At 44.1% G+C, this 22,660-nt stretch overlaps 2 protein-coding genes and 1 long non-coding RNA gene across 6 annotated transcripts in view; 2 read left to right on the top strand and 1 right to left on the bottom strand.

The window, feature by feature from the left end:
- PRSS54 (serine protease 54) overlaps positions 1-6,143 on the top strand; it is a 55,476-nt gene extending 49,333 nt beyond the window's left edge. For all 3 annotated transcript variants that reach the window (XM_069087604.1, XM_069087602.1, XM_069087603.1), the window contains one exon: positions 5,572-6,143. In XM_069087604.1, the coding sequence (XP_068943705.1) occupies positions 5,572-6,141 (570 nt within the window). In that variant the 3' untranslated portion in view covers positions 6,142-6,143. The remainder of the gene's footprint in view (positions 1-5,571) is intronic.
- A 456-nt stretch (positions 6,144-6,599) lies between these two features.
- The window catches only part of CFAP263 (cilia and flagella associated protein 263), a 29,464-nt gene continuing 13,403 nt past the window's right edge, over positions 6,600-22,660 (bottom strand). Inside the window, exons 2-9 of one of the 2 annotated variants that reach the window (XM_069087605.1) lie at positions 20,262-20,385; positions 19,499-19,663; positions 16,122-16,277; positions 15,162-15,242; positions 13,120-13,275; positions 10,458-10,565; positions 8,640-8,795; positions 6,600-6,733 (exon numbers count right to left, since the gene is read on the bottom strand). In XM_069087605.1, the coding sequence (XP_068943706.1) occupies positions 6,653-6,733; positions 8,640-8,795; positions 10,458-10,565; positions 13,120-13,275; positions 15,162-15,242; positions 16,122-16,277; positions 19,499-19,663; positions 20,262-20,385 (1,027 nt within the window). In that variant the 3' untranslated portion in view covers positions 6,600-6,652. The remainder of the gene's footprint in view (positions 6,734-8,639; positions 8,796-10,457; positions 10,566-13,119; positions 13,276-15,161; positions 15,243-16,121; positions 16,278-19,498; positions 19,664-20,261; positions 20,386-22,660) is intronic. The other variant, XM_069087606.1, reaches the window with a different exon arrangement.
- LOC138160826 (uncharacterized) lies at positions 13,205-14,758 on the top strand. Its single transcript, XR_011168214.1, has 2 exons — positions 13,205-13,342; positions 14,032-14,758. It is a non-coding gene; the product is annotated as an uncharacterized lncRNA (long non-coding RNA).

Here is a 22,660-nt window from a genome sequence, read left to right as displayed (position 1 = left end):
GAGGGCTAAGCTTGGAGTCAGGAAAACCAGAGTTCAAATCCTCCCTCAGAGACTTACTAGTTCTGTGAGCCTGGCTAATTCACTTAATCACTCTCAGCCTCAAGCTTCCTCTCCTGTAAATATGAAGGGGTTGGTCTCAATGACCTCTAAGATCCCTTCTAGAACCAGGACCCACAAATCTTCCTAAATGAGGTCTCCCTAATCAGACAGCTGTACCACAAGCCATGTGTATTCTGAAAGCTTCCCAGGTTCTTGGCTTATTAAAGCTTTAACAAGATTTTCCCTCTAAATAACATTCAGGAATCCTAAATGGAAACCACAGCTAGGTCGCAATTAGTTCAAGTAATGAATCCTTAGAAATAGATACAGACATCTGAATTGATAATCATGTAAAATATGGCAAGGGTCCCAGTCCAGTGGAAATATGTAGTGTGAATTCAAATAATGGGACTGATTCTCAGAGATTCATCATTTCTTTTTAATACTATTTTTCCCATTCATATTTAAAGACAAATTTTAACATTCGTTTTTTAAAAATTTTGAGTTCCAAACTTTCTCCCTCCTCCAACATGGTAAGCAATTTGATATAGGTTGTATATCTGCAATTATGTGAAACATATTTCCATATTAGTCATATTGTAAAAGAAGAGATCAAAAGAAAAAAAACTCAAAAATAAGTGAAAATAGTATGCTTTGATCTACATACAGACTCCATCAGTTCTTTCTTTGGAGGTGGATAGCATTTTCTATCACGAGTCTTTTTTAATTGTCTTGGATCATTCTTTTGCTAAGAATAGCTAAATCATTCACAGATGCTCATTATACAGTGTTGCTGTTACTGTGTACAGTGTTCTCCTGGTTCTGCTCACTTTACTTTGCATCAGTTCATGTAAGTCCTTCCAGGTTTTTCTGAAATCTGTCAGCTCATCATTTCTTATTACACAATGCTATTTCATTACATTCATATATCACAACTTGTTCTGTCATTCCCCAATTGATGGGAAGGGAAATCTTATTTGAACTGATAAGACCTATCTGCATTTTAAGGAGAAAAGGAGATGTCAAACATTTCAAATTGAGGGAACTACTTTACATGGATAAATACAACACATACACAAAGTTTTATGACCCCTACTAGGAGGGAAGGGGCACAAATCAGAAAAGGCCGTTTGTTCAGCATGACCCTTAGGAGAGCCTCTCGGGTTCCAAAAGGCAGAGGGAAGGACTGTATTATAGTCATGAGCAACAGAGCTAAGGCAGGAGATAGAAATGTCACATGTAGGGAAAAGTAAGGTCAGTCTGGGTACAAGGAGGAGTATACATATTTTCTATCTAACATAGTGTTTTCCTCCTAACAATCTCATCAAATGGGTGGCACAAATCCTTATTGCCTCTAAACTGCGGTTTAGGGAGACGAAGTGATTTTGTCTGTGTCATGGTATGTGTTTGAGGAAGACCTGAACAAGGTCCTTGGAGTACTAAGACAAGGGCCATTTCTATCACTCTACCTCACTCCCACTCTGACAACCTTCCTACTTCTGTCTCACAAAAACACAACTTCAGGGATGGCAGCAAGGCAGTACAGTGGACAGAGCACAGGACCTGGAGTCAGGAAGACCTGAGTTAACAGCTGTGACCCTGAGCAAGTCACTTAACCTCCATCTGCCTCAGTTTCCTAATCTGGAAAACACAGATCATACTTCTCAGGGCTGTTGCAAGAAGGAAATGAGTTAACATATGCAAAACTCTGCAAACTTTAAAATGCTGTATAATGCTAGCTATTATTCCTGGCTTCTGCTTGGGTGAATACACAGAGGATGTAGAATCTGGGAAATAGTTAGACAAGCAGTCCAATTTTATAGAAATGTAGTATGCATAAAGAGTGTCATGTAAAATGATACTAAAAAAGTAGATTGGAGTCAAATTGTAGAGGTCCAGAAATGCAGGGCTAAGGGGTCTGCATTTATCCTAGGAGCACCAGGGAGCCACAGAAAATTTTTGAGCTAGGGAGTCACAAGGTCAGACTGTGCCTTAGGAATATTTATTTTGGCAACTGTGTGAAGAATGGATTGAAGAGGGAAAATTCTGCAGACAGGGAGAAGGATTAGGAGGCAACCTGAGATAAACATCTTAGCCACTGGCCATTCAAGCCTCTACTGTCCCATAAATGACTTTGCTCGGCAAACTGATCAGAACAATTAAGGGGTTCTGAAAAGCTGACATTTGAATAGCATATCTGAAATAAAATTTTCTAGCTGGCCCCTGATATGATGAACCTCTTGACCTGTAAGTCAAGAAATACTGTTTTGACGATGAAAAGCATGGACACTGGTTTTACAGAGTGTCTAACGTCACAGGGAATGAGGTCATTTGAAGCTGGCCTCACATTCCCAGTTCCAAGGTATTTTTGGCAACAGTCGCTTTTTAACACTTCTTTTTCCCTTGCCAAGGCATTCATTCATGCCTCCCATGTAGAATAGAATAAATCACCACTATCAAGCTGATTAAAAGGAGCCAAGGTTTTGTTACAGGACTAAGTGGATCAGACAGGGGGAGCAGGACAATTAGAGAGATGAAATTTTCCATTAATATCCTACTATGAGTAGAGACAGAAGCATAGATTATTTAACAGGACAATTAAAATTCAATATAACCTGGACTTTCAGGAATCATCTTCTCTGAATTCCTTGGGGCAAGGGGAGTGGGGCAGATTCTGAAACTGTCTATATAATTGGAGGGGTTAACCCTTTAAGTGCCCAGAAAGTTCAACTGGCTTGGGGGACAGGGTGGAGGAGGAAGATAATGGAATTTAGTGGAAATATTTCCAAAATGGACATATATATTTATTTCCCTGCCTTCTTAAGCAGAGTATAATGTACCAGATGTAACCCTTTCTTGATTATTCAAGGTCATCGTTATCAGCTATTATGATGTTTAAAAACTACAGAAAAAAGTGAAGAGTAGCCTGGACCTTCTTTCTTTAATAAGGTTCTATTGTCAGCCTTCTTTTTAGTTATTTCTCCTGTAAAAATAATTGTAAAGGATATGTTGTTATGTGACCTCTTCAGTATTGTAATATAACTTTAGTCCTAAAAAGTGAATTCAAGGCTCCCAAATGAGTTTGTTGGGGGTGTTTTTCCTCTTAGGGGCCCTTGCCTTGGATCAGAACATCAACAAAGTCTCTCTCTGGGCCTCTGTTTCCTCTTTGGTGAAATGAAGGGGTTGGACTCATCCAGTCAACAAGATGCCTTTATTAAGAACTTACTGTATATAGCATTGATTCTTAAGGTTCTGCCTAAATCTAAAGCCTTAGATACAATGACCTGTGATGGCAGCTGCACCAACATAATGGTGGCAAAGACTGCCCTTTCAGTCACCTCACTGACAAGAATTTTGCCATCAGAGTCCAAAGGCCACTTCAGATTCTGTACTGTTTTCAGGGGCCTGATAGCTTTTTATCAAAAGAAGGTAACATCCCTGTACAACAGAAATTTGGTCACGGTTTCTTTCAAGTTCTTTGACTTTCAGCAGAATTCCAGGAAAATGGTGGCTTGGTTGGCTGTTGTCCTTTGTTCTCAAAGAGGACCAAAATGAACTCACTAGGTTGGGGTCAAGGCACAGTGTGTCTGACTGTGGCTGAGCAGACCAGTGCGAGTTCAGAAGGGTTCCACCATAGATTGGGCACAAATAGTCCACATGAACATCTGGAGTAGAGTTGTCTCTGAAACTTGCACAGTACATGTTTCTTTCTTTCTTTTTTTTTTTTTTTTGCTTTCTTTTGGGTGGGGCAATTGGGGTTGTGACTTGCCCAAGGTCACACGGCTACTAAGTGTTAAGTGTCTTAGGTCGAATTTGAACTCAGGTTCTCCTGACTCCAGGGCCAGTGCTCTATTCACTGTGCCACCTACCCGCCCCCACAGCCCATGTTTCTTTTGGGCTCATGGAACACAGTGTCTTCTTTGATGTAGGTATGCCATGCTGGGTGGTTCATTGCCAGTGTCTCCCATGTCATGCAATTGATTCCAAAGTTTTTCAGAGAGACCTTGAGAGTGTCCTTGTATCACTTCTTCATCCAGGTAAATAGAGCACAGATCAACTTTATTCTCAGCTAAAGCTTGTAGCTACATGTTTAAGGGATTGATTCTTTGCTGTCAAAGGGGAAAAAGGCTGGGTCCACAAGTCATTGTGAAAGCTTGAGGGTTTTAGACAGCTGGGTCTAGGATAGCTTTAGTTTTTCCAGTGAAATCCAATAAGCATATATTAACAAACCCTGTATACAGGGCACTATGCAAAGCATTGAGGATCTGTAAAGAGGAAACGAAAAAACATCCCTGCCTTCAAGGATCTTATATATTCTACTAGCAAGATGACTTTTCCTATGGGTTTTCATATCTTTTTTCAGTGTAATGGCAGAGCATTTAAAATGAAACTTGATTTTTTTTTCCTGAAGACTGAAGGACATGATTAAGTATACTTAGTGGAGTCCTGCTAAAATAGAAATTAAATCGACATTTGACTAACTTTCTGGAATTTGGCTGAACCTGAGAAGAAGCTGAATAGGTCCTATATCTAACAAGAATTAAATACCACACTTCCAAAAAGGTTAAAGTATCCTGTAAGGCACTTAGGGAAACAGAATTCCAGAGTCTCCTTTGGCCGAGAAAGCAATAGGCTGTTCTCACTGGACAAAAGAAGGAAACTACGGTTAGAAACCAAAAGAAAGCTAGCTGGGCCACTCCATTTCTGACCTCCCCTTATGCAGTCTGGTGAATCCCTGCTTCCAGCATCTCTGTATTGGTAGACTTAGTGAGAACAGCAAACTGCAACTTAGACCTTAGGCCCACCAGCCTTAGTCTCCCCAGGAGCAGGAAGCAGGCTTAAACCACCATGGCTAGCCAGAATTAAAAAAGCGTTTTAGATCCAAGTGACCATGGGTGATGAAATGCCTTCAGGAAAGTGAAGCTTTCTTCTGGAAGCCCCGCTCTCAGACAGCTGGACCTCAAGGAGCAAAGAGCTGGAACCAAGGAGTGAAAGGAGAAGCACAAAGAGAGGGTGGTGTAGTGAGAAATATTCTGGTTATGACAGCAGAGAATTGGGGTTTGAATCTCAGCTCAGTCACTTACTTCCTTTGGTGACCCTGGCACAAGTCACACCCTTCTGGGCCTCAATATCCCCTTGTCAGTAAAATTAGGATATTGTAGTAGATGACCCCCATAATCCCTTCCAGCTGTAAATCCACACACAATAGAGAAAATTCAGCTGGGAAGAAAGCATACTGAGAATTTTTTTTTTTAATTTAAGTCTGAAGTTCTAGACATTCAAGAAAATGAAAATAAATGAAAATATGAGTTTTCTGATTGAAAAAATAAAAATTAGGGAATTTACATAACAAAAGTTGTCCAGCCAGCTTGCAGGTTAGATCAAGAATATCCCATAATCTCTTTTTCTCTTGCTCTCAACAGGAATCAATAGAAAATATTTCCAGAACATAAGGATAGTAAAGCCGCATGAGCCCAAGCAGGAGTGAATGGACTTACATAAGAGCTTAAAAGCTGCTTTTCTTTTTCACAGGGAGACCCAGGAAACCCAGTGATGTGCCAAGTAAAGGAGACCAGCCTGTGGGTTCTGAGCGGCATCCTAAACATAGGTGGCATGAGTTGCATCGGGCCATTTCTCTACACCAAGCTCTCTTACTATGGTGACTGGATTTCCAAAAGAATAATGAAGGATGGGGTCGATTCATGCCCCATCTTCAATTGGCAAGAGCTGCCATCTGCACCCTCCCCTGTTGTGAGATTGGAACTGCAGAACATCACCTTGGTGAAGCCACCCCACGCCTCCTTTCCTCCTCCTCCTCAGAGAGAGAACCAACCAAAGGGGCAGAAAGGACAAGCCCATCTGAAGCCCACTCCAGTGAAAACAGTCACTTCCTTGAGAGGGGAGCAGACTTCTGGGAGTCCACAAATGGAATTCCAAGAGAATGAGGTAGAGAGGGCTGGTGTGGTGGAGAGTGCAGATCCTGTTTACTATGACTACTACAATGGGGAGGTCATGCCCATCTCGGGCCAGGACAGGCTTCATCAGGCCCAGGGAATGGTGTCTGCCTTCTGCGTGCTGGCTCTTCTCTTTGGTGGCTTCTGATCCAGGAGGTAGCTGGCTGACCCAAGGTCCCCCAAGGGACAATGTGGAATTCAACATCCATGGTTTCCATGACCTTTTTTTGATAGCTGCCTCTTTGTGCTTCAGGCACAGGTAGAAGGCTCCACATGTCCTGTGATAGAAATCTTCTTCCTCCCCAGGCACTCAGAGGTTACCTACTATGGGGCAGAAGTCTAACTTATAAACTAAATTTGGGCTAACCAGTGTCAAATAACCAGAGTCCCCTATGGTTCTTTTAGTTTTAAGTGGTCTCAGGATCAATGCAAGTGAAACACTTCCCTCTTGGAGACACAAGCCCAGTCTGTGCCAGTCCAGAGGAGAGAGAGAAACCATGGGTCTGCCTTCTAGTCACTGGCACCGGTGCAATGTTTAAAAGGCTTTATTACTAAAAGGGGATTTGCTACTTTTAACGATTTGGTTTTTTGATCACAGAACTATCCACATTAATCTCTCATTTTCTTGATTATGTAAGTCAAATTTCTCACAGGCCACTTTACAGCACAACACTTGGCTCCGGGAGGTTACTGGACATCTTTACTCTATTCCAAGCCTTTCGGTATCCTTTTAGAGACATCTAGGAGGTAAAAGAGATCATAAATCATTAGGGCAAAACCAAGTGTCCACAAAGATTCAGCACATTTATTGGAGGGGCACAGAATTGGGAACTCAACCTCACTTCAGAGGCCATCTGGTACATGACCCTCATTTTTCCAGAGGAGGAAACTGAGGCCTGAAAGGGACCTGCTCATGCTCCTGGAGGGAGGAGAATAAGCCAGGCCAGGCAGGGAGTCAAGCCCTGGTCCATCCTTGCTCCTTCTCCCAGGCCTTTGATAACAGCTTTGTGGGATCTGTTTGCCAGAATTTCTTTTGCTGGTAGAAAATTTTGCCTGTGATTTACCCTTAAAAGTGATGGGAAATGAGATGGCTATGAGTGACACCTGTCTGGGAAGAAACTCTCTGAAGGAGCAGAAGAAGCCCCCGCCTCTGGCCACTTCTGCCCCTGTCCAGGTGAGCAGAGCCAGTAAGTACCCCCAGGGAAGATAGGGAGGCCTGCTCCCTCTGGGGCTGGGGGGCTGGGGTACGGCCAGCCTGCCCCTCCCAGCCCTGTGCTCTCCAGAACGCCACCATATCCAATGCACTCTGCAGATGCTGCAGTGACCTGTCATCTTGCAGAAATCACCAGGCTTTTCTCATTCTCTTTAACAACATCATATTGGGGAGGCTAGGTGGCACAATGGATAGAGCACCGGCCCTGGAGACAGGAGGACCTGAGTTCAAATCCAACCTCAGACACTTAACACTTACTAGCCGTGTGACCTTGGGCAAGTCACTTAACCCCAACTGCCCTACCTTCCCCCCTCCAAAAAAAAAAAACCAAACCACAACATCATATTGGTTGTACTGTATTAATTTCTCTTCAACTCACAAAGAGCACAGATACTATTGCATTTAACAACACATCTGTTTTGTAATATATATTTTAATATATTATATAAAATACTGGGGGCAGGGGGGTAGGGCAGGAAAGGTGGGGGAGAACTAAAATAAAAAGTGCTGGAGTCAGCATCCAAATGCATGAAAGCATTCCGGAATGTCGTTCAAAAAAGGTAATGATCCCTTGGTGAAACTGGACTTCATGTATGAAGCAGAAACCGCTGGATACGTTAGGCTACAAAGACTGACAGCTGTTCTACATTTCATGAAAACAAAAAGCCATTTAAAATACCCTCACTTACAGAGTCCATCTGGGGTGTCTGAAATGCCCCCATCTCCATCAATAGTTAGAAGGCAAAAACCCTCCCCCTTGTCTGCCCTGCTGGCCCCAGAGTGAGAGATCTGGAGAGCAGTCAAAGACCTCTCTCTCTTCCCAGAAAAGATCAAGGAATCCAGTGGTTTCTTTTCTCTGAAAGCACCTACTACTGTGCCCCAGGCTCTGTGCTAGGTGCTGGGAACACAGACACAAACTGAAGTGCTCCCTGCCCTCAGAAAACTTCTGTTCTATCCAGGGAGACAAGTACATAGCTAATTATACATAAAAGAGTATGTACAAAACAGATACCAAGGCAATAGAGGGGGGCCTGAGAAGAGGGGTACCAGCAATGAGGAGGGTCAGGAAGGAAAGTAGAATTCTTAGAGGCAGAGGAGAGGAAGGAGAGGCATTCAGGCTTGCAGAGGAAGCCTGGGCAGCAGTACAAAACAAGGAGGGAGCATGGTGTGTGTGTGTGTGTGTGTGTGTGTGTGTGTGCGTGTGTGTGTGTGTGTGTAACAGGAAGGAGGTGTGTCTGACTAACCTCTGGGGTCCCTGAACAGGGGTGATGTATGTAAGACGGGACATGCAGAAGTTGTAGAACAGTCTGAATTTGATCCTAGAGGTAATCAGTAGCCCCCCTGGAGTTGACGGAGGGAGGAAGTGACCCAGTGGGACCTGTGCTTAGGCATGGCCAGTGTGACAGGTCAGGTACAAGGTCATCTGGTCTTACCTCTGCAATTTCCACTTTCCTCTCCCACGTCTTGATGCTCTTCTCCAGCTCATAGTTGGTGACTTTCTCATGGACGTACATCATGACAGGGGGCACTTTGTAAGTCGCCAGCTGCTTCCTCAATTTCTTATTCAAAGTTTCTGCTTTGGCTCGATCCTAAGGCAGGAAGGGAGATACGAGAGAAATCCAAAGCTGTGGTTGCTGCTACGCCCGCAGCGGCCCAGAGTACAAGCACTGCCCTGTTACATAGTATTTCTCCTGCAGTACTGAAACACTTATTAATCGTCTGTTGTCTGTTTTCAAAAAAGAAAACAGAATCTGCAACTTGAAGCAGTGAGTTTGACTTGGATTCTTGGCCAAATTCTAGAACAAATGGCAGAGGACGGTCAGTGACCATCTAGAGAGGTGAGCAGAGCTCATTCACTACAAACATGAGTCTTCATCCAGAACCAGTCATACCAGACCCAGCGGGTGGAGGTAGGGAGGCTCTCCATAGAGTTTACTGAGAATTTAGTAAAATCCTTGATATGGCATCCCATGTGACTCTTGTAGAAAAAATGGAAGGTTATGGAGAATGAGCTGACCCCAGAATTTGGTGGTCAATGGTCGGACATGGGCTTAGCAAGAGGCCTTCAGGGGAGTGCTGCAGAGGGTCAGTGTTTGGTCTTGTGGTGTTTAACATCTTTATCAATTACTTGACTAAAGACAAGGAGGGTGTGCTAATCCCCTTGTGATGACACAAAACTGCCTATAGCTAAGCCGCTGGAGGAGAGAATCAGGATCCAAAAAGTTATTGACAGGTTGGAAATCTGATTGAATCTCGCAGGATGAAATTTAAGTGCAAAGGGCTCAAACTGACCTCACCATGATAAGACACTTGAGGCAAAGTTAGAAGGTCGTTTGTTTGGAAAAGATCAGGAGGTTTTAGCGGGCTGTAAGCTCCAAGTGGACCAGAAGTGTCACCAATATGGTGGCCAAACAAGTCATGAAAACATCAGCTGCAGGAAGACAGTTACAGCTTCCAGGACTAAAGAAGCCAGATTTCTGCTGTGCTCAGTCCGCACCAGTTAGGATATATCTGGATTAGTGGGTTCAGTTCTAGGCACTAGTTTAGAAAGGGCGGCCAGCATAGCGATAAATCTCCACATTATGTCACAGGAAGACGGGCTGAAGGAACTCGCAAGGCTTAGCCTGGAGAAAGGGGGGTATGCAAGCTGTCTTCAAACACAGGAAGGGCTAGGAGGGGAATGAGGGATTAGACTTTCAAACCCAAACAACAGAACCAGGGACCACAGGTGAGAAGTTCTGGAGGCAGATTTTAGGCTGACATCAGGAAAAACAATCAGGACTGTCCACCAGGAGAATGAGCTGCCAGAGGGAGGGAAGGAGTATGTGCCTCCTAATTAAAGGCCTTCTGAGACACAGAGTGGCAGGCTACAGTGGGAGCTCTTCCAAGGATAGACTGGATTTGATGGTTGCTGAAAATCCAACTCTAAAAGAGTGTGATTCTGTATTGTACCTAAAGGTCATTTTAATTTTTGGTGACCTACAGCTTCCCTTCATAATCGAGACAAAACATCTTTAGATCACAGGTTTAGAGCTGGAAGGAGACTAAGAAATCACTCAGTCCAATCTCATTTTACTTATGAGGAAACTGAGTCCCGGATAACTGAATGACTTGCCCAAGCTCACAGAAATGACAGGAGGATGAGCTGGACTTGAACCCCAGACCCTCCGGCTCCCAGTTCAGGAACTCTGCAGGGTACGCCACTGCTCTCAGGAGAACTGGGACATACAGCACCTAAGCTACTGTCTCACCTCTTCCGCTTGCAGGGTTTCCTTTTCTATTTTCTCCAGGATCTCCTTCCTCAGGGCAATCTCTTTTTCCACATGGTTGGTCGTTTCTGTTGCTCTCTGAAGCCTACTCTGAAATAGGACAGTGTACCAAAGTCAGGGAGCAGAGACCCTCTCCCCCAACTGTGGAGGAGAGGGAAGGTCGCACGGGAAGGGGATCTTCCCTCCTCCAGTGCCTTCCCGATGGTGAGGGGGGCCCCAGCTAACAGGAGAGAGGTGTTCCCAACACAGCGGCACATCCTGACATCATGGGCCAGGCACCGCCCCCCCGCCCTGAAACCAAACACACAAAGTGACGAAAGACCTCTGAATGCCATTGCCTGCCTCTTATAAAACATGAAAACTTTATATAAAGAAAACATCAAAACTTCATGCAAATATAGCAGAAAAATTTTCACATAAAACACAAACTTTTAAAATTCAGATTCTGCTGACTTGGAATTTGGGATGGTTCAGGTATATACCGGGCTAAAATTTCCCTTTGGACTACAAAACAAGGATGTCCTAGGAAGACTAATAGTATAAACAAAATGTCAAGGGGGTAGGTACTGCAGAGCAGCAGCCTGGAGTCCAGAGGACTTGAGTTCAAGTCCAGCCTTACACACTAACTAGTTTTGTGACCCTGAACATGTCACTTAACCTCTGTCTGCCTCAGTTTCCTAAATTGTTAAATGGGGATCATAGTAGCACTCACCTCCCAGGGTTGTTGCAAGGAACAGAGACAGTGCTATATAAAGCTTATTGTCTCCTCACCTCTTGGACAACAAGCCATTTAAACACTTTAGAAATACTCATTTATATGTAACTGATCAGCCAATCACAAATCAATTTTTACATGTCTGTTACAAACAAATCCCCCCCTTTGTTGTTGTTTTCTTAGTCTTTGTATGATTATAGCCTGTCAAGTAACAAATTATATTTTTTTTAAATATTCAATTAAGATTTTTTTTTTACTAATTCATATGCAGTCTCCAACCCTAGTCTGAATTAATAAAATTCTACAGGACTATTTTGGGAAGACAGGACTAGACCCATGATTTCGCTGGCACAGGGAGCTGAAAGAAACTCCCTTGATGAATGCAGATGGGCATTTGCTCAGTAACCTACTGGTCTTCAGAAGCTGATGAGGAGGGCTGCAGAGGGTCACCAGGCCGGTGGATCTGGGGAGCAGGACTGCCTGCTTAGAAGCTAGCTCTCCATCCACCAAGCCATGCTGCCTCTCAGTACTTTAGAACTTTACATATTTTTGTATGACAGCCAATATTTGGGATCCTTTTGGAGCCTTGGGTTCAAGTTCCAGCTATGTGATTTTGGTAAATTCCTTTCCCTCCCTGAGCTTCACTGTCTTTGTCTGTAAAAGGAGGGTGTGTGGATTCTGTTCCAGCTCTGACCTTCTACGAATGTGGGAAAGAGCTATTCTGGTTAAAAATAGACCAAAGAATATAGCATAAGAGCAAGTGCAGTCACAGAGTTTCCTCTTCTGAGGCTGAAAGGAATGTTCTATCTGTCTCTGGAGGCCACAGAGACCAGACAGTCCTGGTTTTGAGAAAAGACTTTTGATCAGATGGAGGAATACTAACAATGGCTGGAACAGTGGCTGTTTCTAAATCTTCTCCTGACAAAGAGAACATCCTTTATCTCTGGTCTTTCCTCTCCTCTCTTTCTGGCCATCTCGAGGTTACCTTCAGTCACCTCAGGACACCCCCAAACAACTTCATGCAGAGGAACCCTGGCGTACTATTATCACTAGTCTTTGGTCATTGTTTCCTTCACCACCAGTAGCTAGTCTCATGGTTGCTTGGACACCGTGATGCTTAAATTTCAGGACAAAGACTCTGGAAAGACATGGGATTGGAGAGATCTTAAGTGCAGCTAAACACATTTAGGCCTCTGAAGCTGTCTATGTAACATGGGCAGAATCCATAGAATGTGAATTTGAATTCAGAATCTGAGGGCCTCCTCTCTTTCTCTCTCTCTCTCTCTCTCTCCCTCTCCAACATCCACTGTCTTCAAGGACGGTGTTACTGACACCAATTAACATTTGTGCAGACAGGCATGGCTGAAGGATGCCATGTTTGGGAAAGGACAAACATCCCTCGACACCATCTCAAGTAGAAGATGCTTCTGTGATTTGAAGCTCAGCTTCTGCTTACACAACACACACGTGAAAGGTGGTCCATTTCCTCCTGGTCAACAGATAGTTGTAAGGAAGGTTAAGTGAATTTTGGGATGTCAGCAATGAAGAATAATGGAAAACAAGGTAGCAATGAATAAGAACAATGTCTGTGATGCTATCGCCTGATGTCTCCATTACACGTTGCTGGTTTCAAAGGGATTCCCACCCATGACCTCATTTACTGCTCACAGCTGCCCTGTGAGGGAGGCAGAGCAAGAATAATTATCTCCACTTAACAGGTGAGGAAACTAAGTCTCAGAGAGATTAAGTGGCTCATCCTGTTCCATTCAGCTAGCATGTAGTTGTGCCCAAACAAAGATCTAGCTGGATCCCCTGATGAAAAATTAAAGGATCTTCCCACTAGGCAACTCGAGTGCTAATTAATCAAAGATGCTGCTGGTAACCCAAATGGGCTGGGTGTGCCAGAGAATTAATTCCTGCCATCCTTACTTTGTATAAATTGAGAAGATGGAGAGCATTTCCCGCTGTAAGCTTGAGCTGTATCAGTTCTCGATTCCGTTGATCAATATTCTCCAGAAACTGAATATTCTCGATCTTCAGCTGCTGAAAATCCACATCATGGAGTGCATCCCCAACTTCTTCCTTCTACAATTCAGAAAAAAAGAAACAGCTAGTGACCATTCCGGTGGTGACTTCCATTAGCCACAATTTGGTAAGTAAATTAAACTATCAATATTTTCTTGATGAATATAAGTAATCTTATAAATACATTTGGTGTAGTTATTTCTATACTTGAAAGCTCAGGCAAGATGGTTCCTAAAATTTACTGTGATGGAAAACCTTGTTTAAAATAAAACCTATTGGGGCGGCCAGGTGGCACAGTGAGTAATAGCGCCGGCCCCGGCATCAGGAGACTCGGGATCGGTTACAGCCTCAGATACTTGGCACCCACACAAAATAACTGGCTGTGTAACCTTGAGCAAGTTACTTAGTCCCAGCTGCTTTTTAAAAAATAAATAAATGAATGAATAAATAAATAAATAAATAAATGGAACCTATTTTTATTGCTATCTTTTCCTTGTATATCATTTTTATTTCCAAATATGTCCCCTCCTTTCCCCAGAAAACTACGCTGCTGCGTAACAAAGATTTAAAGAAAGAGGTAAAAAAAATCTGTCAAGTAAATTGAGAAGAAGAGGTGTATTTCTCAATATTCTAAGGCAGTTTGTTTTATTTTTATCCACTTACTTTATTACAGGTGTTGTATCTATTGTGAAAAGCCCTCTTATGTGACACAAATATTTCAGAGTCCTATTATAGGCCTGACTCACTGGACACTTTGGGCTCCACACTGGGACTCCATGATACACACCCATACTCATATTTTCTTCTCTCTACTAGGCTCTCACGATAAGATCATGGGAGTATGCAGGAGAATCCTCCAGCCCAGCTCAGTTGGGGCTGAGTGAAAGCTCTAGACCCTTCCACAGGCATATGGACAGCCTGCTTGGTCCCCCTTCCCCATCACTGAGGAGCAGAGGAAAGATGGCTGGTGACTGAGCAAGAAGGACCACTCCCCTCTCTCTTTGTCTCTTTTCCCTAACGCATGCCTTGGGCCTCCTGACAGCTCTCCCTTGGACCTGTGGGAAGAGTGCCCCTTGTGCTCCCCAGGAGCAGCGAGGCGGACTTCAGACAAGGCAGTGAAGGCACACACTTGTCCTGGTGAGCCTCAGGTTGGCTCACAAGGCCCCAGAAGTTGCCCAGATGACAAAATGTTGGTCCTCAGGTAGAGCCTGCTAGTCCTTGGCATCTGGCTTGTGAGTTCTGGATGGCCAGAGTCATTGAGAAGTCTGAGCCCTGGGGACCCAGTGAGAAGGGATGAGCAGTGACAGGAGGCTGGTTGGCTGGATAATAAGGACCTGGAGGGAGCTGCTCAATGACTTGCCTATTCAGCAGCCTCCCCATTCTTCTGGGAGTCTCTCCCGCCTTCCAGGAGGCTAAAAGAGGAGTGACAGATTACTGTTTCCTGTTTTAAATATTTGTCAGTCCTAACTTTAGAGTCTTTTGTGTTTAATGCAATTTGTGTGTGTACAGTGGAAGAAGTAAATAACCTTGCACATTTGAGTAACTTTTCTAGAAGGGACTCTCTGATCCTTTTGGGGGAGACTTTGCATGAGCCAGACCTACCTTTGTTTAAGGAGGTTTTCCTGGAATAACTCCAAGTGGGGGCATTTAGAGACAGAAGGAAGAAAAAAACCCAGGACTGAGCCCAGTCTGCATGAGGCCAGGGTAGGGGCCCCTGGGTGGGAAAGCAAAACCCCAAGGCCACAGACTTTACAGTAATCAATACATATAATATGTGTGTACACACACACACACACACACACACACACAATTTTTATATCTAACACCTCAATATGCCAATCCCCTGCTCTCCTAGGACACATTTCTCAGCCCATTCAGATACCCATAGAAACAAAAGAATAGTATCTGAGACCCCCATAAGCTATCTATGTATCCCCATTACATACCTGTCTCAACTGCATCAGAATTTTTTTCCTCTGGACTTTGAGAGAAAGGTTTTTCAAACGTAATTTATCCTTCATAGCATCCTTCAAAAAAAAAAAAAAAGGCATGTTTTTTTCTTTTTTTTCCCCTTCCCTTCTCCCCACACAAATCTTGAACTCAGAAGGACCTTGTCACTCAGCCCCCTTTATTTTGAGACACAGGTCACTCTATCCACATGATTACAGGCAGACTTTTGGCCAAGAAAATGCATCTCAAGCTCCCTTTTAGGTTCCACTGCATAGAAGACAGCCCTGTCTAAACTCTAGTGAAACTCTTGAGAGTATTTGGAGCAAAAAGTCTTTGGTTCTTCAGATGCTCCCATCAGCCTTTGTAAAGATAAACCAGGTGTCCCAGGTCCCCCTTCTAACGTTCTAGGAAACCATTAGCTACAAACAGTACACAAAAGCTCTCTGTTCCCTGTGGTCTTCCCAGTTGAAGATAAATTTCCCCTGTGCCAACTGAAAATGGGGTAAGGAAGAGAAGAAAGCAGAAAGAGCAGATACTTTGCCTGTTTACATGCCATGTGGTTTTTAGGCTAAAAATTCAAAATCCACGTACCTTTCTAAAAAAACAAAGTCTCATATCTTTAAAGAAATAAAAGCCATGTTGCTGGATCAGAGGTATTACATGAATAATAATTTAGATTTATGAAGTATAAGCATGTCAGAGTTGTGTAATGGAAAGAGTCCTGGACCTTGGAGCTGGAAGAGACAGATTTCAGTCTCAGTTCTGGGACACCATTTCACCAAGCCTTAGTTTCTCCCTCTCTAAAATGAGGTCCTTGGAGCACCTGTCTCATAGGCTTGCTGTTGTCTGTCCATATTGTTCACAATACATCTAGCTGAAGTCACTGGTGCCACTGTCCTTGTGACTGCCGCACACACTTCTCCCCCTCACCCCCCCAAGAAGCCCATTGAGCTTACCCTGCGAATATTCCGGTCCTCCACATACTTCAGCACCCTCTGAGTGGCCACGGCACTACCACGCTTCTTGGATATCGTATTCAGAATCTCCTTCTCAAAGTCCTGCATGGACTTTTTAACGTCAGCCCATCTGATTTCAGCCTCTTCTATGATAGCCTAGAGAAGGTCAGGCCAGAACAAAGAGGTCTGAGGTTCGGAGCTCCCAGCTGGCTGCATGGCAATGGGCATATTGCTTCCCTTCATGCAGGTAGGCTTTGTGTGCCCCTAAGAGGGGCTGGCCAGCTGCCCCCTGACCTCAGCACTCCACCCAAGCTGTCTGCTGTCTTCACTTACACCCCTGAGAATCAATAAGTCACTTGAAGATTTTAAAAAAAAGCATAAATTGCCTACTATGTGTAAGACACTCCCTTCACAAGTCAACTCGGGTACCACTTCTCAGACAAAGCCTTTCCTAGTATCCCCAATTGTCAGCAGTCCAGATTCTTCAAAGTATCTTGAATTTGTCTACAAAGTACATGTCAAATCCCTCCCCCCCCCCACGAGAATTTCCCAGACCTTTGTCCCTGTGGGAACTTCCCCAAAATAACCTGGACCTTACCCTAGGGGTCATCATAATGGAGTTCTCATTAGGAAACAGGGCTGGGAAATTTCCCCTTGTATTCAGGAGGGGATGGATGAAGATGGGCACAGTCCTTTGAGGTATGTTGGCCAGCCTGGTGCTACTATGGCAGCATTTCAGCTCTGCCATAAAAATAAGCACATGCCCCGAATACTGAAGAAACCAAGGGGAGCCTAAAAGTGCTTAGACAGAAAGTGGCACAAGGCATGTGGCTGGCCTAAAAGAAACCACAGGATGGAGTTCTCAGCTTCTCCTTTTGAAGAAGTCTGTGCTTGAGGGTCTCTTAACTACAGGACACAAAGAATAACAAGTGGAGAGCAGGAGAGATGAAGGCACAGAGACAAGGGAACCGGCCTAAGTAAATAAAAATGGAACCCATACAAATGTTATAGGTCACGGTGAAGATTTTGCAAGCTTAATGTTCTGGGGGAAATGACAGTGTGTGATAGTCCTTCAAGGTAGAGACAGACAGACAGCTAAGAGACAAAATCAGGAAGACCTGAGTTCAAATCCAATCTCAGACCAAGTCACTCAACCTCTGCTTACTTTAATTTTCTTATCTGTAAAATGGGAATCATAGCACCCACCCCCCAGGGCTGAGATCATATTTGTAAAGTGTTTTACAAATCAAGAGGAGTATATAAACACTAGCTCTCATTAGCTAGTACTTATTTCTAGATGTTTATAATGCAAGTGTGCTGAAGTAAAACCAGTCTCTGAAACAGGTATATAACGAACCTTGGTAGTACTGTTCACAATCTGGATTTCCTGTAGACCCCACCCTATGTGATTAGTCAAAGCTATTTTTATTGGCAGGGAATTAATACTTGGGACTAGAATCTCCTGAAAGAGAGGATGAGTTAGGAATAAGAAGACTGGTGCTTGACAGTCTAGTGTCCTTACTCACCAGGATTCCATAGTGGGTGAAGATGAAGGAGTGACCTTCTGGCAGTAACCCTCCCCGCCCCTCCCCCCTGCCAGGATTCCCCCCCCCAAAAGACCTACGCCTCCAGGGCAGCTGAAGAAACCAAAGAGACAACTTCACAGAGAGGGGAGGTGTGAGAGAGGTGCCTCTTTAGGAGTATCCAAGGTCAGACTTGCCATCCTGTTCCCTACACTCAAAGGATGCTGCCTCCCAAAGGCATCACCTTTCTCCCAGTCAGCTTGAATTTATTTTGACTCAGCCCTCTCTCCTTCAGGATGTCCTAAGTCACTGAATCCTGGCAATTCTTCCTTTGAAATTCTTCTTGTTCATCTCTCCTCTTCCCTTAACTTCTTCCCTAAATCCTTCCAAAAACTTCCTTTCTGATTCTAGCTCCTCAGACCTGCCCTTCCTTTGATGTATCTACACCAGGCTGGGAACTTGCAGCTCGAGGCCATATGTGGTCGGCCCTCTACATCCTCACGAGGGGTTCTTTGAGTCCAAACCTCACAGAACAAATCTCCTTAATAAAAGAATTTCTTCTGTAAAACTTGGACTCAGGGGGCGGCTAGGTGGCGCAGTGAGTAAAGCACAGGCCCCAGAGCCAGGAGGACCTGAGTTTGGTTCCGGCCTCAGACACAGACACACACACACACACACACACACACACACACAACTAGTCGTGTAACCTTGGGCAAGTTGCTTAACCCCAATTGCCATCCAAAAGGCAAAAACCTGTAAACTAAAAGAAAAAAAAAATCTTCTTTTGAATCCTGTAAACTAAAAGGAAACAAACAAATTAATTTAAAAAAAAATTTTGGACTCAGTCCAAAGGCTGCACCTAAGACCTAGAAGGCCACATGTGGCTGCAGGCTCCTTGCTCCTGGCCACCTCTGTTAACTGGTGCTTTTGTTCTGTCTATCCTCTGCTCAACCCTCCAACGGCTTCTTCTGTTCCACTGTGTGCAGGCTGGACTCTCTGCCTACCATAAGCTGGCCCCAGGCTCCCTATCTAATCTTATTCCTCCCACCCCAACTCCCCAATATGCTCTCCTTAAGTAGGCCAGTCTCCTCACTGTCCCAGCAGCACACCACACAGTCCATTCCTTTGTTCACGTTCTTCTCCTTGCCTGGAATGAATGTGTTCCTGTCCCCCCCACCTGGCCAAATCCTAGTTCTTCAGGCCAGCGCTCAAGTCTCCCTCCTCTGGGATGCCTTCCCTGACCACTCTGGCCCTCATGGATTTTCCTCTTCTCTAAGCTCCAATGTCTGTATAACATACTTTGCCATTTAATTATACACTGTATTGTGTTGTTCATTATTGTTTCGTGTGGGTTAGTCTGGTCTCTCTGACCAGGCCATATGTTTCTTGAAGGCAGCAATTATTTAGTATTTGCTAAACAACTGGACCTGGTTTCCCCCGGACCCCTAATCTCATAATATGGAATTCTCTCCCTAAACTCCTCTGCCTTGTGGCCTCCTCCCAGACTCAATTCAGATCCCACTTTGTGCAGGAAACTTTTCCCCTTCCCTCCTCTGCACTACCCACCAGGACCTTCCCCCTAGAACTCTCCTTCACACAGTATACATCTTGTACATACAGAGTTATTTGCATGTTATCTCCTACCTTAGGCTTCGAGCTCCTAGAGGCCAAAGACTGTTGGCTGCCTTTCCTTCTATCCCCAGAGCTTAGCACAACACATAGCAGGTGCTTAATAAATGCTTGCTGATTAACTAATGGGTGCCAAATAAACATCTGTATTTGCCAGCTAATTGGTTAGTTAATTAGCAACGACATAGAAGAGAACCGTGCTAACTATTCTGGGGAATGGGATACCTCATGCCGCTGAAGGTCTCGCTCAGAATTTGCCCTCAGCTGCCTCATTTCCTCTTTGATGTCTTCTAGTTCCCGCAGGGCCAGGTCACATTTCTGATCCACTGTGAGGACTATCAGACGATCTGTGGTTACCCGGGATTTGGATTTCCGCCTGCCTCGAAACTGCTGGTTAAGAGAGTTATGACATCATCAAGGAGGAACAGGTCAGAGGAGCAGGGAAATATAGGAGCAGCTGGATCCTAGAGCCCCCCAAGATGAGGACCCAAAATGGGGACATACAAATGGGGACCCTGGCCCAGCCTAAGATGTAAGGAGCCATGCAATGGGAAAGCACTGCCATGGCGCTCTCCTGAGAGAAGCTCAGAAAAGGAAAGAGCCATGCAGCTCTGTCTGGACCAAGCCTGAAGTCAGGGCCAGAGCCCAGGCTTGGAGGCCAGCTGGGGCCCGTTTCAAAGGTAAATGGTGTCTGCACCCAGAATGCAGTTACACCCTCTTTCCCAACTTCCATGTATTCAAGGTAACAGTGAGAAGCAGCACATACATGTCGAGGAAGGCTCTCTCCCATGGAAAGGACTTGCCAGTAACTAAAAATATCCTCTTTCACACCAATTGGGAAAGCAAAGGAAGGGAGGCATGAAAGTCAGAGCCGGGAGAAAAAGACAAGGCAGCTTCTTGGGGGAAGCAGCGAGTGACAAAGCAGAGGTGAAATTGTATCTAAACACAGGAACGAGATGGTACAGATGCCTCTCACTACAGTAAGTACCTGAGTAAAGTCCGTTGCTGTTTTAAAATCTGACATGCGTGGGAAGCGCTGATCCCGAGGCTCCAGCTTATTGTAATATTTTTCAAACATCTCAGTTTCGACTTTGAGAGAAGAGTTTCCATAGCTGCAAAAATGGTGGATAGCTGAATAAACCTTACTGTTCAGTTACTCAAGCCAAAAAGGACAGTGTTCAGTGTCTAGCTTACTTAAATTCAGAGGCTGGCAGGCAAACTAAGGTTTATTACTAAGATAAGACTATAGTTTTCACCTTGAGATTTCTACTATGTCAAATGCAAATCCACCCAACTACTACATTTTTGCAATTACACACTTAGCACAACCTTCAGACATTTCCCCTGGTTTATGTGTTTTTTCTCAGTTATTTTATTTCCAGCACCCAACAGATGGAACAATCTACTGGAAATTCATTATAAACAGAAGCAAGTTTGCAACAGATGGTTCTTAAAAAGTTTGAGATGATGAACGATATTCATCTTGTGCCTGCCTGAATGATGGCTTTCTAACCTTCTCAAGGGCAAAGACATAGGCTTACACCAGTATCGGGAGTGTTTCTGCTATTGTTCTGTTAGAGACAGAATTTGTTACTTCAGTGACAAAGACAGTTGTAAGGCCCCTACTTGGTACAGAGCACCTCTGTTAAGTGTAGAAGGGGATACCAAGATAAAAAAGAAAGCACCCCTCCCCCTTGCCCCACCCTCAAAAGAGTTCACAAACTAGGAGCTGGAAAGAAAAACAGGAAAATCACTAGATTTTCTCCCATTGAATAGTACAAGGGAATTGACAGTCTCCCCTCAGCTCAGAAGACCCAGAATATAATAAATAAGTAAAAGAGTCTGTTAACAAGGTGTTAAAAGATACTCTGATCCCTTTGTGATGTGATCTTTCTCTGGTAGAATTGAAGGGAATAACTTCATCTGGACAGGCAAAAAATAAAATCCCCTTTCTATGGCCTTAAATAGCTAATCCCTAGAAGCAGCAGCTTGGTCAGAGGGAGTTCCAAGCCAGGAGCCAGAAGTGGGAGAGGAATGAGGCCCCTGAAAGGGAATCATTCTTTAGGAGGACAGAGTTTCTCTCTTCTCTCTCTTTGAAGTGAAGCCACTTGAGAGGCAAGAGACACCGAATCCAGAAGAAGGCAGACAGCATGCTCCAGAAAAACACAGATAAAGGGAAGCCGTCTCATGGGAAAGAAGCAGCAGCTTCATGGAAGAGAATCCCTGGGAAGAGAAGAGAATGCTAGCTATGAAGAAAGAGTAAACCCATCTTTAACCCCAACTGAGCAACCCATCCAGCAGAGACAATGCGCCCAAAAGGAGGTGAATGAGGAGTCCACAAGGACAGAGGGGATGTCCAGGCTCTGCAATAGTGCCAACAGTGGTAAGCTGCTTTTGCTATATACATATCATGTACCTCTCTAAGTTGGAGCCTACTCTTCCAATGACACTGTGTGAGGGTGAGTGTGCCCAGGTTTATGAAGGAATGTTTTATAGCTACTGTTTCTTACAATGCCATTTATTTACTACTTACTACTAGTTCTACTTACTACATTTACTTAATATGCCATTTTAGTAAATGCTTTGACTAAGAGTCAATTGTGTCTACTGGCTGATTCTTAATGGGAAACATACCAGTAGGGGCTCATGAGCTACAGTGTTAAAGTACAAACCCACAGAGTTACTTCCAGAACCTGGGGACCCAAACCTCAAGTCTGAATGAAAGTTGGAGTAGCCCCAGAAGGGTTCTTACACTAAAAATAGAAACTCAAATCTTCTTTCTTCAACAACACATTACTTCACCAGGGTACCTAAATTCTGATCTGGACTACACATTTCACCCTGTTCTTTCTGTGCTAGCTTTACTTCCTGCCTTTCATTGTCTTAACTCTATAGTCTAGAGGTTCTTAACATTGGGTCTATGGAAAGATTTTAGAGAGCTTGTAAACTTGGATATGAAAAAAAAAATTACATTTCTATGTTTTCACTGACCTGTAAATGAAATTTAGCATCTCCTTCAATTATTTAAAAACATTATTCTGATAATGGTTTCACCAGACTGCCACATGGATCTGTAACACAAAAGAAGGCTAAAAACCCTTGCTGCAGTAAAACATCTCAAAAAAGCTCTGTCCTCCACCCTTACATCCTTTCCTCCCTTGTCATTCCATTTTCCCTCACCTACTAATCCCCACTTCTAGAACACTCCCTAGCTCACAGTTGCCAAATGCTGCTGGAATGAGTCTTGAAACTGTGTTTCCTGCATCCCCTTCAAATTCATATTTTCTAACCTGTTGGGTCCTTACCATTGCATGGCAATCCTTGTATTATTTCCTACCATATTTCCCCACAGCCACTCTTCTAAACCTTCTCTCTCTTCTCAAGGCT

The sequence above is a fragment of the Petaurus breviceps genome, unplaced genomic scaffold (assembly GCF_028583685.1).
Source record: "Petaurus breviceps papuanus isolate PSGF00001 unplaced genomic scaffold, PetGlider_PUasm1.0 182, whole genome shotgun sequence".
NCBI lineage: Eukaryota > Metazoa > Chordata > Mammalia > Diprotodontia > Petauridae > Petaurus > Petaurus breviceps.
The sequence above is the reverse complement of the archived record's forward strand: the minus strand, read 5'-3'. Positions and strand labels throughout refer to the sequence as shown.